At 50.8% G+C, this 14195-nt stretch overlaps 1 protein-coding gene across 1 annotated transcript; it reads left to right on the top strand.

The window, feature by feature from the left end:
- Nucleotides 1-707: 707 nt before the first annotated feature.
- TICAM1 (TIR domain containing adaptor molecule 1) lies at nt 708-5846 on the top strand. Its single transcript, XM_048830519.2, has 2 exons — nt 708-924; nt 3192-5846. The coding sequence occupies exon 2, from the start codon at nt 3430-3432 to the stop codon at nt 5548-5550; it is 2121 nt and encodes a 706-aa protein (XP_048686476.2). The 5' UTR covers nt 708-924; nt 3192-3429; the 3' UTR covers nt 5551-5846.
- The last annotated feature ends 8349 nt before the right edge of the window (nt 5847-14195 follow it).

The raw sequence follows: 14195 nt of genomic DNA, 5'->3' as shown, positions 1-14195 counted from the left end.
ATCGGAGCGCATGAGCCCCCTTCCCCGAGGCTGCACGTGGAAGGGCTCTGGATTGAATTCCCTTGAGCAGCCCTGGCCTGCTTAGGAGGGGGGCATGGGAGGGGGAGAGTCCTCTGAAGAACTTCTCCAGCTTCCCTCACCTGCTGGGAGCCAGTTTCCCGCACAGCTCCCCCCGCTGGGGCAGGGATTCCCCCGGAGCTCCCCCCGCCTCTAGCTGGCGCAGGGATTCCCCCAGAGCTCTCCCCGCTGGGAGAGAGCCACGTCCACTCACCTCCCTTTGGGAGTGGGATTTCCCCACAGCCCCCCCCCCGGGGGGGGGCGAGATCCCCCTCTCCTTCAGTGGAGGGGACACCCCCCATTAGCCCCCCCTTCTGCAGGGGAGTGAGAGCCTCATAGCCCCCGCAGGTGGAGTCCCCATGGGGCTCTCCGCACTCCAGCTGGAGGGGGGGGGGACGGACACCCCCCCATCTCCTTCCTGCTGGGGGGCGAGATCCCGCCCCCAGCCCGGCCTCCTCCTCCAGGGGCTGAGTTCCCCCATAGCCCGCCCCACACCCCAGCAGAGGCCGCCACCCCACCCTCACCCCGGGGGGGGGGGCGAGTATCCCCCGCAGGGTCCTGCAAGCGCCCCGCCCCCCTGTGGAACGCGCTGTAGCCGGCCAGCGACATGTAGCCACTTCCCCGTGTTACGTCACCGCCCCCCCGCCCCCGCTGCTGGGCTCCGGCTGCTGCTGCCGCGGGCGGCGACAGGGCAACCCCGGGGCCGCGGCTCCTCCTCCGCCTGGGCCCATGTGAAACAGGGCCAGGCTACTTCCGCCTCCCCGCGGCCAGCTCGGAGCCGGGGGCCAGTGCGGCTCGGGACCTGGCTTTGGAAACGGGCGCAGAGCGGCTGAGGACTCGCACGCTCAGTGCACCCACGCGACCCAGGTACTGGCCCTTCACGCCCCATGTAAGGGCCCCGCTCCCTCCTGCGCCCGCCGCTGCTGGAAGAGGAAAGTGACAGGTGGAGCCAGCCAGCCATGCCCTTCCCAGGGGGCCAAGCAGATCCAGGCAGCCAGGACTTCCCTGCCAGCAGATTTTGGGGTGCTGGATCCAGCCAGCGAGACCGTTTCATTCATCCCATGGCTGCTGACAGCTGGGGCAATAAATTCTAGCTTGGCCTGCTCGGAATGAGGCGCCCGCAATCCTGTTTTGTCTCCTAAATACAAATTAATCAGATACCCGGACTTTAGCCAGCAAAGTTGGGAAAAAAGTCTGGCCTTGGTACTTTTCCAGGCCTGGTAAAGAACAGCAGCAGAGGAATCTTGGTTCCAAATACCCTGGGAAGGAATTGGTAAACTGGTAGGGAGCAGATCCTCAGGTGGTGTAAATTGGCTTGACCCCAGTGATGTCAGTGGACCTATGTCGATTTACGCCACAGAATAGTTGGGGGGTAGGGGAGGATGGCAGGCAAGGGACTCCTAGGAGAAGCAGGATTTTACAATCCTTAACTTCTGGGCAGGTTTCCTGGCTCTGAACTTTACTTCCCAGTTCTAAAAGCTTCCACTGGAGGATGTTTAAAAATGCAAACAAAAAAATTGTAAGGGGGGGGGGGAGAAATCCCAATTTTATATAAATTTGAAAGAGTGAATGAGGAAAGGATTAGCAACAGAGGCCTGCTCGCACACATCTTCTTTGCTTAAAGTAACATTTTTATTGAAGAACCCCCCCCCCCCATGACAGAACAAAAAACCAACAGAAGAATAGAAAGGTAAAGTAAAGTAATGGGTGTAGAGGAACGGGGGGTATGGAGTGGAAGGAGACGGACATCTCTAGTTTCCACCTGCAGGAAGTAATCAAAGGTTTCTAAAAAGTGAGACCAAATCTTTTAAAATTTGACTGACGTCCCTCTTCTCCAAAACATCACATGCTCTTCAGCTGCTAGCTCAGCCACTGTTACTTCCCAAGCTTCTATCCCGGGAGGCAAATGTTTATTTTTTAAAAAGTCATTTCATAGAGCACCATGAACGTGTTCAAAGTGCCAGTTCTCCCTTGCAAAAAGATAGTTTCACCTGGTGCCAAGTGCATAAACAGAGCAAACAGAACCTTGGATGACGAATGCAACCTCTATCTGACTCACCAAGGAAAAGGGTTACAGAGATGCACGTCAAAGTTCTGGACATTTGTTGGACCTGTTTTGAAAGGGAAGTATTCCGTTTTGTTTGTTTTTGTTTTTCAAGAAGTTTCGGTGAACCAGAATATTTCATGGAAGGGGAGGACAACTTCCTTAGATAGATGTCTGATCTCACACATGAAGCAATTGGAAGGTTTCTGTGAGATAGTAAAACTAGTAGCTAGAGTGAAATTGTAAATTTCCCCCCAAAAGCTAGATTGTTGTGGAGTTTTTGTTTTGTTTTGTTTAAAGGCACTCTTTTCAGATGCTCCTTTAAATACTGGAAGATTTTTCCAGAGGGTCAGATATTCTGTTGGTCCTCTATAGCCAGTATTCCTCCTGAATGACAGACACATCAACCTTCCACTACTGGTCTGGCCCTCTCCACCCTACTAGAGTGAGTTCTGATACTACATTAAACTTGCTGCCAGAAGACACTGGTAAGTCCCAAGATCTTAACAAGATTCAGAAGAGGGATTAGATATGGATAATGTGAACATCCACAATTTTATGAGATTGTATCTATGTAAGGGATATAAACCCTCATGCTTAAGGGCATAAACTAACTGAAAGGACATAAGCCTGGAGTTAGGAAGACGCTTTCCCTATGGACAACTTATTCCATAACTGCCCATTAAGAGGATTCGTGCACTTTCCATCTGGGATAGGTGACTGTTGGAGACAGGACGTTGGATGAGATGGACCATTGTTCTGATCCACTCTGGCAATTTTTATGTTTCTAAATATGTCAATAACTTAGCACTGATTATACATTTACAATGCACACTTTAAAGTATAGTAAGTGTGTATAGCTTTGCCATTTGCTTAGAGTTATATATACTTGCAATAATGTGTGTAGTAAAGATGCATAATACCAAGCAAATGGCAAAGACTATCTACATACCAAAGAGGAGTGATGTTCTTTAAAAAGGTGTGGTGTAGACACAATGCCGACAGCACAGTGACCTTAGGCCAACCTAGCACGGAGCGCCCAGACTCTGCCTGGCACGTTTCTGTAACTTCCCATTCTGTTTGATTGCAGATCCAGCTGGTGAGCTTTAAAGAGGATGAGGATGGCAGCACTACCCCCCGATCCTAAAAGTATTTGGGAGAAGAGCCGCTGAGCACGAGAGGATTTATGTATTACCAAAGTGTGCCCGGTGCTTTACAGAAAACAGAAGGGACACAGGCCTTTGCTCCATCCCTGCATCCAGAGGCTGTAATATGCTCTTTTCATCACCTGCTTCTTCAGCAAACTGTCTGGATAACCAGTTGAAGAGATGGCAGAGGCTGGCGGGGCCCAGCCAAGCTTTGAGGGGGTCTTCAGCATTTTATCTAGGATCCCAAAAGAGAGACTCGTTAGCCTCAAACATAAGCTGAAGCACATGAGATCCTGCATGAGCAGCTGCAAGCTATTGCAAGCCATGGTCCTGCTGACTTTGGGACGAGAGGTAGATGCAAGGATATGCCTGGACGCTTTGGGTGATGAGGAAGGAGCCCTCTGTATCCGGAGGAGCAAATGGGGTACTGCAGGCAGCGAGAACCCGCTGACTCCCCAGCAGGAGGCAGGTGCCCTTCTGGCCCTGGCACGGATCTACTCATTGCTGGTAGAGGAAAATCTGTGCACTTACCTGGCCAGGGACAATGCCTACAAAGCTGCCCTTGCGGCCTTCAGAGCCAGCGAGGATCCTAAGAGAGACAGACAGAGCAGCATCTTAGCCGAGGCTCAGGAAAAGTGTGGGATCGACTTCAGCCCCACAGAGACGGGTAATGAATTTAAGACACTGAGGTCCGACCCTGGGCATTTCCTGACTTCCAGCCTGGCTCCAGTGGTGAGGAGCCCCCGAGTACAGATCAGGAGCAGATCGGTTCCTTCGGGGCCTCAGACTTTGCGTTCCTCTGGCAGCCCGGCCTCCTTCATCAGCCACTTTGAGATCAGCCCGTCCCCCACAATGGAGTTTCACACCTGCTCGACTCACCATAACCACATCCCGCAGCCCAGCAAGCTTTGTGGGGGTGCCATGAGCTGCACCGTGCAGCCTGGCGGAGGGAGAGTCAGCCCCGACCCACGGGACACTGGCCAGTTCAGCAGCTCCACTGCACTCCCTCTGCAAAGCCAAGTAAGAAGCCACCCATCTGAGAATCCCCTGGCTGGTAGCTTTGTTCCCCCATCTCTTCCAGTTCCCAAAACCCCACTTCTGCATCAGAGCGCTGTGCACTGTCCTGTGGAATGCACTGACCCGCCCACCATGGTGACAGCAGAACTGCAGGAACTAGGAGAGCGCATGGTCCAAAAGCCAGAGCAAGAGTCACCTACCGAGCTCCCTCGCTTGTGTACCCCAGGGCCAGCCGCTGGTTCCATCCGAGTGCCAGTAGAGGATTCCTGTGTCCTAACAGAGAAAGCAGACACGGCATCCTTCTCCTCTTCAGGGGGCCGCCCTCCTCCTCAGGCAGCAGCCGCCCCCACACCAGAGCTGGACTGTGGCGAGAAAAGGTTCTTCAGTTTCGTTGTCCTGCACGCCAGCGAAGATGTGGCCATTGCCTGCCGGGTTAAGGAGATGCTGGAGAGCATGGGGGTGCCCGACGGTGCCACATTCTGCGAGGAGTTCCTCATCCCTGGCCAGTGCCAGCTGACTTGCTTCCAGGATGCCATAGAGAACTCTGCCTTCACCCTCCTGCTGCTGACCCAGAACTTCCAGTCCCGCTTCTACGTGCACCAGATGAACACGGCCCTGATGGATTCCCTCCAGCGGCGGCCCAAGTACAACTCCGTCATCCCTTTCGTGCCCAAGGAGAACTCCTCGAAGAAGTGCCCGATCCCCAGCATGCTGGTGGGGGTGGTGCCTCTGGACGAGAGCTCCCCTGTGTTCTCCAGGACGGTGAAGAACACCTTCCGCCTCAGGAGAATCAGTGAGCAGAAGGCAATATGGAGCCAGTTACAGCACATCCAGGAGCACCACAGGAAACAGCAGCAGCATCAGGAACACCTCCAGATGCTGCAACAGAGCTTTGCTGGTCTGAACTGGGGGTCCCAGCCTGGCTATCCACCCCAAATGCCTTTGCCAGGACTGTTGCCATATCCTGTAGGAATTCAGCAACTTCTGGAGCTTGTGTCTAGTCTCCAACTCCAGACACCCTCTCTTCCAATGTTTGCCCCCCCTGCCATGTACCAGCCTCACCCAGCTAGTCAGTTCATGCCCACCCAGTCGGCTCCCTCCCCTTCCCAGCACTTCATCCTCCCACCAAGCCACCAAAACATGATGCAGGGGCCAGGAGGCCCCCAGCCCCTCATCATTCAGAATGCTCAAATGGTGCAGATTGGGGACCACAATCAGATGCAGGTGGAGAGGACCAGGCTGCGGGCTGAGAGCTCCGATGAAGAGACCAGCGAGGGTCACTGATTGGAGGGGACGGAACTCAACACGGTCTGGAGAAAGTAGCACTTAGTTTCATAGCTAAATTGCAAGCTGTCTAGGGCAGGGGCTGTGGTCTTTGTTACTTGCCTGCCCAGTGAGGACAGGTCCCCCTCCTCGCCTCTGGTGGAGCACGGAGAGCGTGGAAGGAAGTGACCGTCCGTCTCTTCTGCTGGAGGAAAGAGAATGAGAATGAGGAAAAGAAAGACTCAAATTCCTGGGAAAATATTTCCCACAACTCTTGAGGGACTCAAAGGTTTTTGAAATAAATTTTAGTTAATTTATTCCTCTTCCTCTACGTTCTCGCCTTCTTGCCAGGGTGGGAAGGGCAGTCATTGGTCTTATTCTTAATGCTACCTCTCTAGGACCTGTCCTGTGTGCCAACAGCTATGGGGAGACAGTGTGGCCCAATGGATAGGGCCAGGGACTGGGACTCCTGGGTTCTATTCCTGGCTCTGCCACTGATTTGCTGCATCACCTTGGGTGAGTTACTTAGGCCAAAGTTTGTCCCCCCTCCAACTGAGATGCATGGTGATCCCTGCACTTCAATACCCAGCACCTTACCTGCTGCCAAGAGCTTGACCAGCACCCTCTGGTGAGAAGCCAGTATAAAATGTTGAAGTACCACTCTCTCGGTGGCTGTATTATCCCTGAGGCAAGGAGGGGAGCGGGTTATCAGAAGCGCCTGAACCTGGGAAGAGGTCCTCCCCCTGTGATAATAGTCAGTAAAAAACTTAGATAGGAGGTGCCCGTGTTTGTGTGCACGCCTACGTGTGTGCGTGCAGAAGTGGGTGTTGATGTGCCACTTCAGATGGAAAAAATCAAATCCCTGACTTGTCTACATCAACCCCACAACACAGAGCTGGGGAGCCCTTGGCAGGAAGGTAACAGAACAAGTCCAGTTGCGTGACAGCACTGGGCCCAGCACAAAGTCAAAGGGCAAGTGTCTTTCCTCCCCCTTGGAAGTGTGAATGTCCAGGCATTGCCTATGCACGATCAAAAGCAGCACAACGTGTCAGCACGGTTGACAAAACTGATATTGCACTACCGCTTGCATTTAGAAACGGGTATTAATCTCCCATTGTGCACTTGACTCCAGCTGTTACACCAGATTCTTTGTAGGGACCCTTAATCTGCAGTCAGCTACTCTGGTGATTAGGCACATTCAAGGGCCAGGCTCTGTCCTCAGTGAGACACACATCTCGCACTGAAGTCAGTGGGAGTGACACCTGTTTAACGCGGGCTGATTTGGCCCCAAGAAAATAGCGGGCGTGAGGTCTGTATTTCTGGACGAAAGGCGATTTAGCTGAAGTGCCTAAGTCCTGTGGAACTGGCTGGCCATAGGTAAGCCAGCCAACTGCCCAACCAACTAGCAGGCTTTGAAAGACCTTTGTCTTGAAAATGTACTGGCCAAGGCACAAAACCTCTTTGCTCCAGATTCCAAACAGTGCTCACTCCCCTGCAAATAACACTTTGCACAGCTACGGGCACTCTAATGATCAGGCTCCCTGGAGCTCGATCATTAAAGTCCCCAGAGCTTGTACCCTTCAATATCCAAAGATTAGTGGTGTCCCAACAACCTTTGGGCAACTGAGATTGTACCATAGTTTTAAAGCACTCTGTGAAAGCTCAGAGCAACCTACAGCACAAGGGTCCAGACAAATTTACAGTTGTATTAAGCAACATCTGCTGTATGCGTCCACGGAATTAATCAATGTGTGTTAAACGGGGACTGAGATGCCACAGGGATGAATGCTTTAGAAATGCTGAGATAAAGGGCCATTCACAGCACCTGTGATGTAACTGTCTGTTAATTAAGATGGGATTTATCAATTTCCCTATTTGCAGAGGACATGTCTATTCTCCCCTATGTATATAACAATAAACACTCCCAACAGGACAAGCTAGGATTGTCATTGCACCCTTACATTTTGGATTCAACTTTCAAATTGTGGTGAATGTAGTTTTTATATGTGTTCTTGCCCTTCATCCTCCCTGCAGCATTAGGAGAAACAAACCTGCAGCATCATCCCTCTGCAATCAAACATCATGAATCAGCCCCCCCGCCCCCCCAAAAAAGAGTTATGAGATTGGCTTAAAAGTCATGGGACTTGAATGTTGGGGGGTGGAGTTTGCTGCAACCAGTAGGGCTAGAAACATAATTTTTTTAAAGGAAAGCTGAGATTCTTATATAATCACTTGACTCCAGGCGCTGGGATTTTAAGGCTAAATATTGCAAAGACCCCATGATAGGCCCAAAAACAGGCCAATACACACAATGGTGGAGGCCATAAGGGAAATCTCCCATGTATGGCTCTATTCTGAAAAGCAACTTTATGAAAATGGCTGATGCGGGGGGGGGGGGAGGGGAGGGAATTGCCCATTTATTATTACATCTCTTATAGTCGCGTTTAAAGGCCCTAAAGTGAGAACAGGGCCCCACTAGCTGCTGTGCAAACACAGATGCTCCTTGCCTATTGTGGCCCACCAACTGCCAGGGCAAATTTTGCCCGAAGAAAGAATGGGAATGGTGGTCATGGTGCAGTGTGTATGCAGTGGGGAGGCTGTTCCATCTATCAGTACTGCAAATGCATCGGGCTCAGCGAGAGACAGAGAAAATTGCCCCGGGGTTGAGCAAACCCAAGCGGCGGACTATTAGACAGCTGATACAAAAAGGCTCTCTCATCTCACTGAAGCTACATGAAAAGCCCGAGGGGGAAAGGTGGAACTGGAGAACGCAGTTGCAGAGCTGGCTTTTTTCTTCCTCCTTGAGTTACAAAAAGGAGAGAACCAGACACTTCCTTGTGGGAAAAGCTCTTTACCTGGCCGGAGCTTCCTGTACGCCCAGGTGAAGCCACCACTACATCCTTCCCAGTGGACCACTCCGTTGTCAAGTGGCTACTGTGAGCGCGGCTCTTTATACCCGCTCCCAGCACTGCCTGGGACTCAGACTGCACCACTGCAACTTCCTGTGAAGGGGTGGGAAAGTGCCCAGTATTCGGGAATGGTTTGTTCTAATTCATTCTGTTGGGAGACCCTCCCTGACACATTTCTGGCTGCAGGGAGCTAAAGAGGAAAACTGGTTTCATAATTCAAATAAAAACAAAAAAACACAGTAAATAGAAAGAAGGTGGAAAGGGCTGATTGGTTGAAACTAAAAGGGGATGTAAATTTGCACTCCAGGAGCTGGAAGGTCAAATCCAGGACAGGACTCAGTGCTGGTGGGGGCGGCTGGTTAGAACGGAGCCTGAGGCATGCACATGCCTATAACTGGCCTTTCTGAAAGGGTGACTGTTACCTGGTGTTAGGATACAGATATTCAGGCCTGTCTGTAAAGGCCTATACTCTAAGAATGTAGGTATATGTTTATCATTTAGCTAGTTATAGAGGTATAAAAGAAAGAATCAAAATCACTGTCTGCCTGTGCAAGGGCCTTCTCTCACTGTGACAGTCTGAGGCCCTGTGCTTAGGCTAAGGACTTTGGCTAAACAGCAGCGGCAGCCAACAGCTGGGAAGCGAACGGGCACCAGTCACACTGACATAAGGCAGTTTGAGGCTGTTAAAAAGGTGATCCAATCTATCACCTCCAGAGAAAGGGAAGAGCCTTGAAGATTTAAAGAAAATTTATGCTCTAATAAATTTGTTAGTCTCTAAGGTGCCACAAGTACTCCTTTTCTTTTTAAAGAAAACTTAGTTTGATACCATCCTGCCTGGCAAGAACTCACTTATCAATAGCTGGGGTGTGAAATCACCATTTCTGTGTTGTTCTATCACTTTATAGTCCCCATTTTCCTATTGTTTGTCTGTATAATCTCTGTCTGGTTCTGTGATTGTTTCTGTCTGCAGTATAATTAATTTTGTTGGGTGTAAACCAATTAAGGTGGTGGGATATAATTGGTTAGATAATCATGTTACAATATGTTAGGATTGGTTATTTAAATTTAAGTAAAATGATTGGTTAAGGTATAGTTGAGAATATTACTATATAAATTAGGGGCAAACAGGAAGTAAGTTGGGATTTGAAAATAAGGAAAAAGGAACTTGGATTTAAGCTTACTAAAAGTTCAACCCAATAAACATTGAATTGTTTGCACCTTCGGACTTTGGGTATTGTTGCTCTCTGTTCATGCGAGAAGGACCAGGGAAGTGGGAGGGTGAAGGAATAAGCCCTCTAACACCTGAGACTTTCAAAATTCATTTTTTTTTTACTGCTGCTCCAAATCAAAGTCCCCCGACTTCTGAAATGTACAGCAGGTTCCTGATTTCTTTCACTAACTTTGCATGTCTGGGATTTGCATCTTCCATACTACAGCTGTCATGCAGCAGAGTTGAGCTGGTTTCTGTGTGGCTCATGTCTTATCACCATGACTGGCTTCTGCTGGCCAAGGTCTGCTACGCCATGAAATTGTGTGTGTGTCATTTGAAGAGAGTGGGGTTGAACAGGTGGCCCTGCCACTAGAACTCAGCCAACAATTTTGCAGATGATGCATGAGTCTGAAGAGACTCCAGCTCATTCCGCCAGAGCCTCAGGGTGGAGAGCAGTAACAGCAGTGTCTGAAGCCAGCAGCTCTGGTTCTCCCTATGCACAGTTCCGCCGAGTAACATTCTCACACAGTCAGAAAACCCTGCTTTGCCCACCGTCCATGCTTCCAAAGCTACCTGCTGGCTATTGAGAAAATAGTGCCAGTACTGTGTGAGGCCTGTTGGGAACCACCAGAATGGATTTATCAATGTCTGACACTGTAAGATCTAATTGCTGCCTGGGGCAGGCAGGTGGACCATGATCACAAGCAAAGTTCATAAAAAAAACAGCGCCGGGGTGGTGCCTGGGTGGAGTTTCTATGGCTCTCTTGTCTCCATCGTTACCAGAGCTGCTGCTTCATGTGAGTTATGTGCACTGTCATCGAGCCTTTTTTTGGGTGTGAAATAGCAAGAGCCTTCCAAGGAGCTGACGTGCCCAACGTTCGCCGTGTCACATCTCTGGACGCAAGCAGGAGAGCAAAATGAGAAGTGGCTGTGGCAGAGCCTCAATGCGGGGCCACTCAGCTCCATTAGCTTCCCCCAGGAAGAGCTGCCGGGCTGAGTCACAGCCAGAGAAAATATATTCAGTATTTAGGGGAAATGCTCAGCAGAAAGGAAGTTCCTGGCTGTGATGTAAAATATTTCAAAACGCTTGATACTTTGCTGCGGCTTCCACCTCCTCCAAGAGGGACTTTTGGGCCAAGCAGAACTGTCAGTTGCATAAGCAGATCCTGACTCCCACCTTCCCCCCATCATTGTTTTTGCTCCCAAGGCTGGATTTTCAGAGGAGCTCCACACCACCCCCAGCTCCAAAGTCAATGAGAACTGGGGGGTGCTTAGCATCTTTGGAAGCAAGCTATTCAGACGGGAGGGGTGTATTTGTGGTTAAGACGCTGGGAGGGGACTCGGGAGAACTGGGTTCAGTTCCTGTCTCCGTCACAGGCCACCTCTGGGACCTTGGGCAAGTCACTTTGGCCCAGATCCTCAAATGTATTTCAACTCCTACCTCCCACTGATGGGGGTTAGGAGGCTAAATATCCTGGAGGCTCTGGGCTTTCATTTCCTGGGGTGGGTCTCAATTCCACACCTGTAAAAGAGAGAGAACACTTCCTTTTGTCCGTCGTTTCTATTTCAATCGCAAGCTGTTTGGGGCATGGTCTGTCTCTTACCATATGTCTGTACAGCACCCAGCGCCACGTGGTCTGGACCTCAGTTGGAGCCCCTTGGTGCTACTGTAATACAAATAATAATGTGGGTGAAGAAGGCTTTCTCCCAGCCCAGTTTCTCTGCTTTGATCTTGCAGTGCTCAAATGGTGACAGTAGAATCATCGCCAGGGCAAGAGTTAGCACAGCATCAAATGAAAGTAACTGCACTGCAGGATGCAGGGGATGGTCTGGGAGGAAGCATGACCTTTCGTGTCTTCTGTAATAGCAAAGGGAACACAGTCAGGCATGGGCGGGCCAGGGCCATTTATGTCCGGTCCAGGCCCCGCCTAGAAAGAGTTTTAAATCAGTGTTACCAGAAAGCGGAGCTAGAACCCAGCCTCCACCCATGCTTGGCCCTGTAAGTTGTGTTAGTCCATGACAGGGTTTAGGCTAACCCACTTGGGGGGAAAAAAATACCCTGTGCCCACTGCTCCCGCCAACTGTCAGGGAGTCATGTGAATACCACTAGCCCTGGGTGTTGGAGGATGCAGCCCAAGCCAGACCCTCTGTGGATGGACAAAGCACTTTTCCTGGTCCCTCCGCTTTGGTTCCCAAACCCAGGGGCTGCAGAATGTGGGCTAGCACTCCATCCCTGCCCTCACAAGACCCCGAGCATGCCTAGGCTCCGTAAGAGCAGTGTGAGTTAAGGATGCAGAGGGAGGATTTCCATTGGTGGGCCTGTGGGAGTTGGAATCAGACCTTCACCTTAAGGGGGATTTACAATAGCACAGATATAGATACTTTTGAGTAAAATATCCATCACCTCCCTGGTCATTCGTCTCTTGACATTATCTCAAGCTGCAGCCATTCAGCAGGTCTGGCAGTAGGGGGCTCTCTAGTGCCATGAAGCCATCGAGTAATTAGATGGCTCACAACAGGGACAAGGGAGCCAGGGAACAACCCAGAGGCCCTTGCCTCTGTCCATCAAGCCACATGGCAGCATCTTGCCTGTCTTCAGAGGGGTCATGGTTATCCTGCAAAGGGGCAGGGATCGAGAGAGCCGCTGAATCCCCGTTCAGATAAGGCTGCAGGGATCAACTATCTGATATGTAAGCGAAGGAACTGCCCTTAACGTGAGAGTCACAGCTCAGGGGGAGAAACATCTCCGTTTGCGGCATCCCACCAGCTCCTTCTCACTGCATCACGCAGCCCCTTGCACTGTCATAGACACATAGCAGGAGGTGGTGCCTGCTGAGTTAGTCCAAGCCTGTATCAGACTAAGGGTGCATCCACACTTTGGGTTGGAGGTGTAATTTCCAGCTCGGGTAGGTGTAAAATCCCTTCATGAGGTTTCTAAAACAGCTTGTGACAGGGTCCAGCTGGAAGACAAGCTGGGTTATAGAGCTCTGGGGTTTGGTGCAGTGTTGTTTGAAAACTCTCGGTGGGGCCTGGACAGCGCTGGACGTGGCCCTGGCTTTGATCAAGTGAAGGTGCTGAAAACCAAAGCCTAGCAGCCTGCAGAGGCAGCAGGATGGGCTAGCCGCCCTCACTTCAATCCCACCCAGCCCCACGGGACATATTTGGGCAGCAAACCTATCCCACCGCAGCTACACGTCTACATTTAGTGCACTAGCTCAATCAGAGCTAGCGCAGGTATGTCCACCCGCCCTGGGAATCACCTCCAGCCCCAAGCCGATACCCCTTAAGAACACGTGGTCTAGTAGTTAAAGCACAGGACTGGGGGGCAGTAGCACTGAGCTCTGTCCAGCACACTGTGAGCTTGGACTAGGCACTTGCCCTCTTTGTCCCTGTCCGTGGAGGTAATTCCCTTCCCCTGAGGGATGGCGTGAGGCTTAGCTCACCTGGGAGCTCCTTGGATGAAAGAGGATGGGTGAGACAGCGAGCGCCAAATCACACACTCCGACCCCCTGCACAACCTGCCCCTCCCAGCCAGACCAGGGCCTGCACCCCACTGCTCCTTTATAACCAACCCCACAGGCTGTGGCTTCCACTGTCAGAACAGCTCAGCTTTTATTTTTAGCTGTGTAGCGGGACTTGGTAGTGGCAAGCGTGACTTGCTTTTTATAGCGCTTGCTCAGGGCTTCCAAAGGGAATGGCAGGAGCCAGGATCCAAAGAGTTTCCTTCTCAGCATTTCCCCTCCCCTTACATAACCTTCCTTTGCCTAGGCATTGCGTTACCACTCCAGGCACACAGCTGTGGTGTCTGTTCTGATACCCAGGGCCACTTTTTCCTAGGGAACGGAATATGTAATACCTCCCCCCACCATGTTTTACATGACACATTTATGGAGAAGCAGAATGGACTGCTCAGGTGAACAGGCTGACAACTCAACAACAGAGTGCAGCTGATGTAGTTTGTGCAGATGGGACCCTCTTACTGGGCTCAAATTGTTGAGATGAGGCACATTGGGAGGGGAGGCCTGGCCTATAGAGTTTTGATTGTGTTTTTTTACACTTTAAATGTACCAGGAATGTCAAGTCTTACCCATTTCTGCCAGAAGTCTCCGGGCAGAACCAGAGAACTGGGAGAGCAGCTTTCTCAGCTCTCAAGTGAAAGACAGAGGAGGAACAGAACCTTTTACAAGACGCTTTTTCCTTCCCAACACTTTTGGCTTTGAAGCCAATGGGCGTTATTGTCAAGCAAGACCCCCAGCATTTTAACCAGAATGACTCAAAATCCCTTTGCCCTGTCAACCGCTCAGCTTTCACTTGGTACCAGTGAGATCCTCATGTCCCTAGCTCTTCAGCAAACCAAAGACACAGCCAGGAAAAACAGGGCAGAGAAAGGGTAAAAATTACAAATAGGTGACTTTTGAGAATGGGATTTAGGTGCCTAACACCCACAGGTGCTTTTGACATTTATTTCCAAGTCCTGAATTTCTGGTGTAAAAACCAAGCATTTGTTTTTTAAACGCACACACACAACCCACCTGTCAGGAAAGCAA

Source organism: Caretta caretta, chromosome 25 (assembly GCF_965140235.1).
Source record: "Caretta caretta isolate rCarCar2 chromosome 25, rCarCar1.hap1, whole genome shotgun sequence".
NCBI classification, from domain to species: domain Eukaryota; kingdom Metazoa; phylum Chordata; order Testudines; family Cheloniidae; genus Caretta; species Caretta caretta.
The sequence above is the reverse complement of the archived record's forward strand: the minus strand, read 5'-3'. Positions and strand labels throughout refer to the sequence as shown.

Excerpts from the sequence above, each read along its gene's own strand:
- TICAM1 (XM_048830519.2), top strand. The coding sequence starts at position 3,430 with ATGGCAGAGGCTGGCGGGGCCCAGCCAAGCTTTGAGGGGGTCTTCAGC.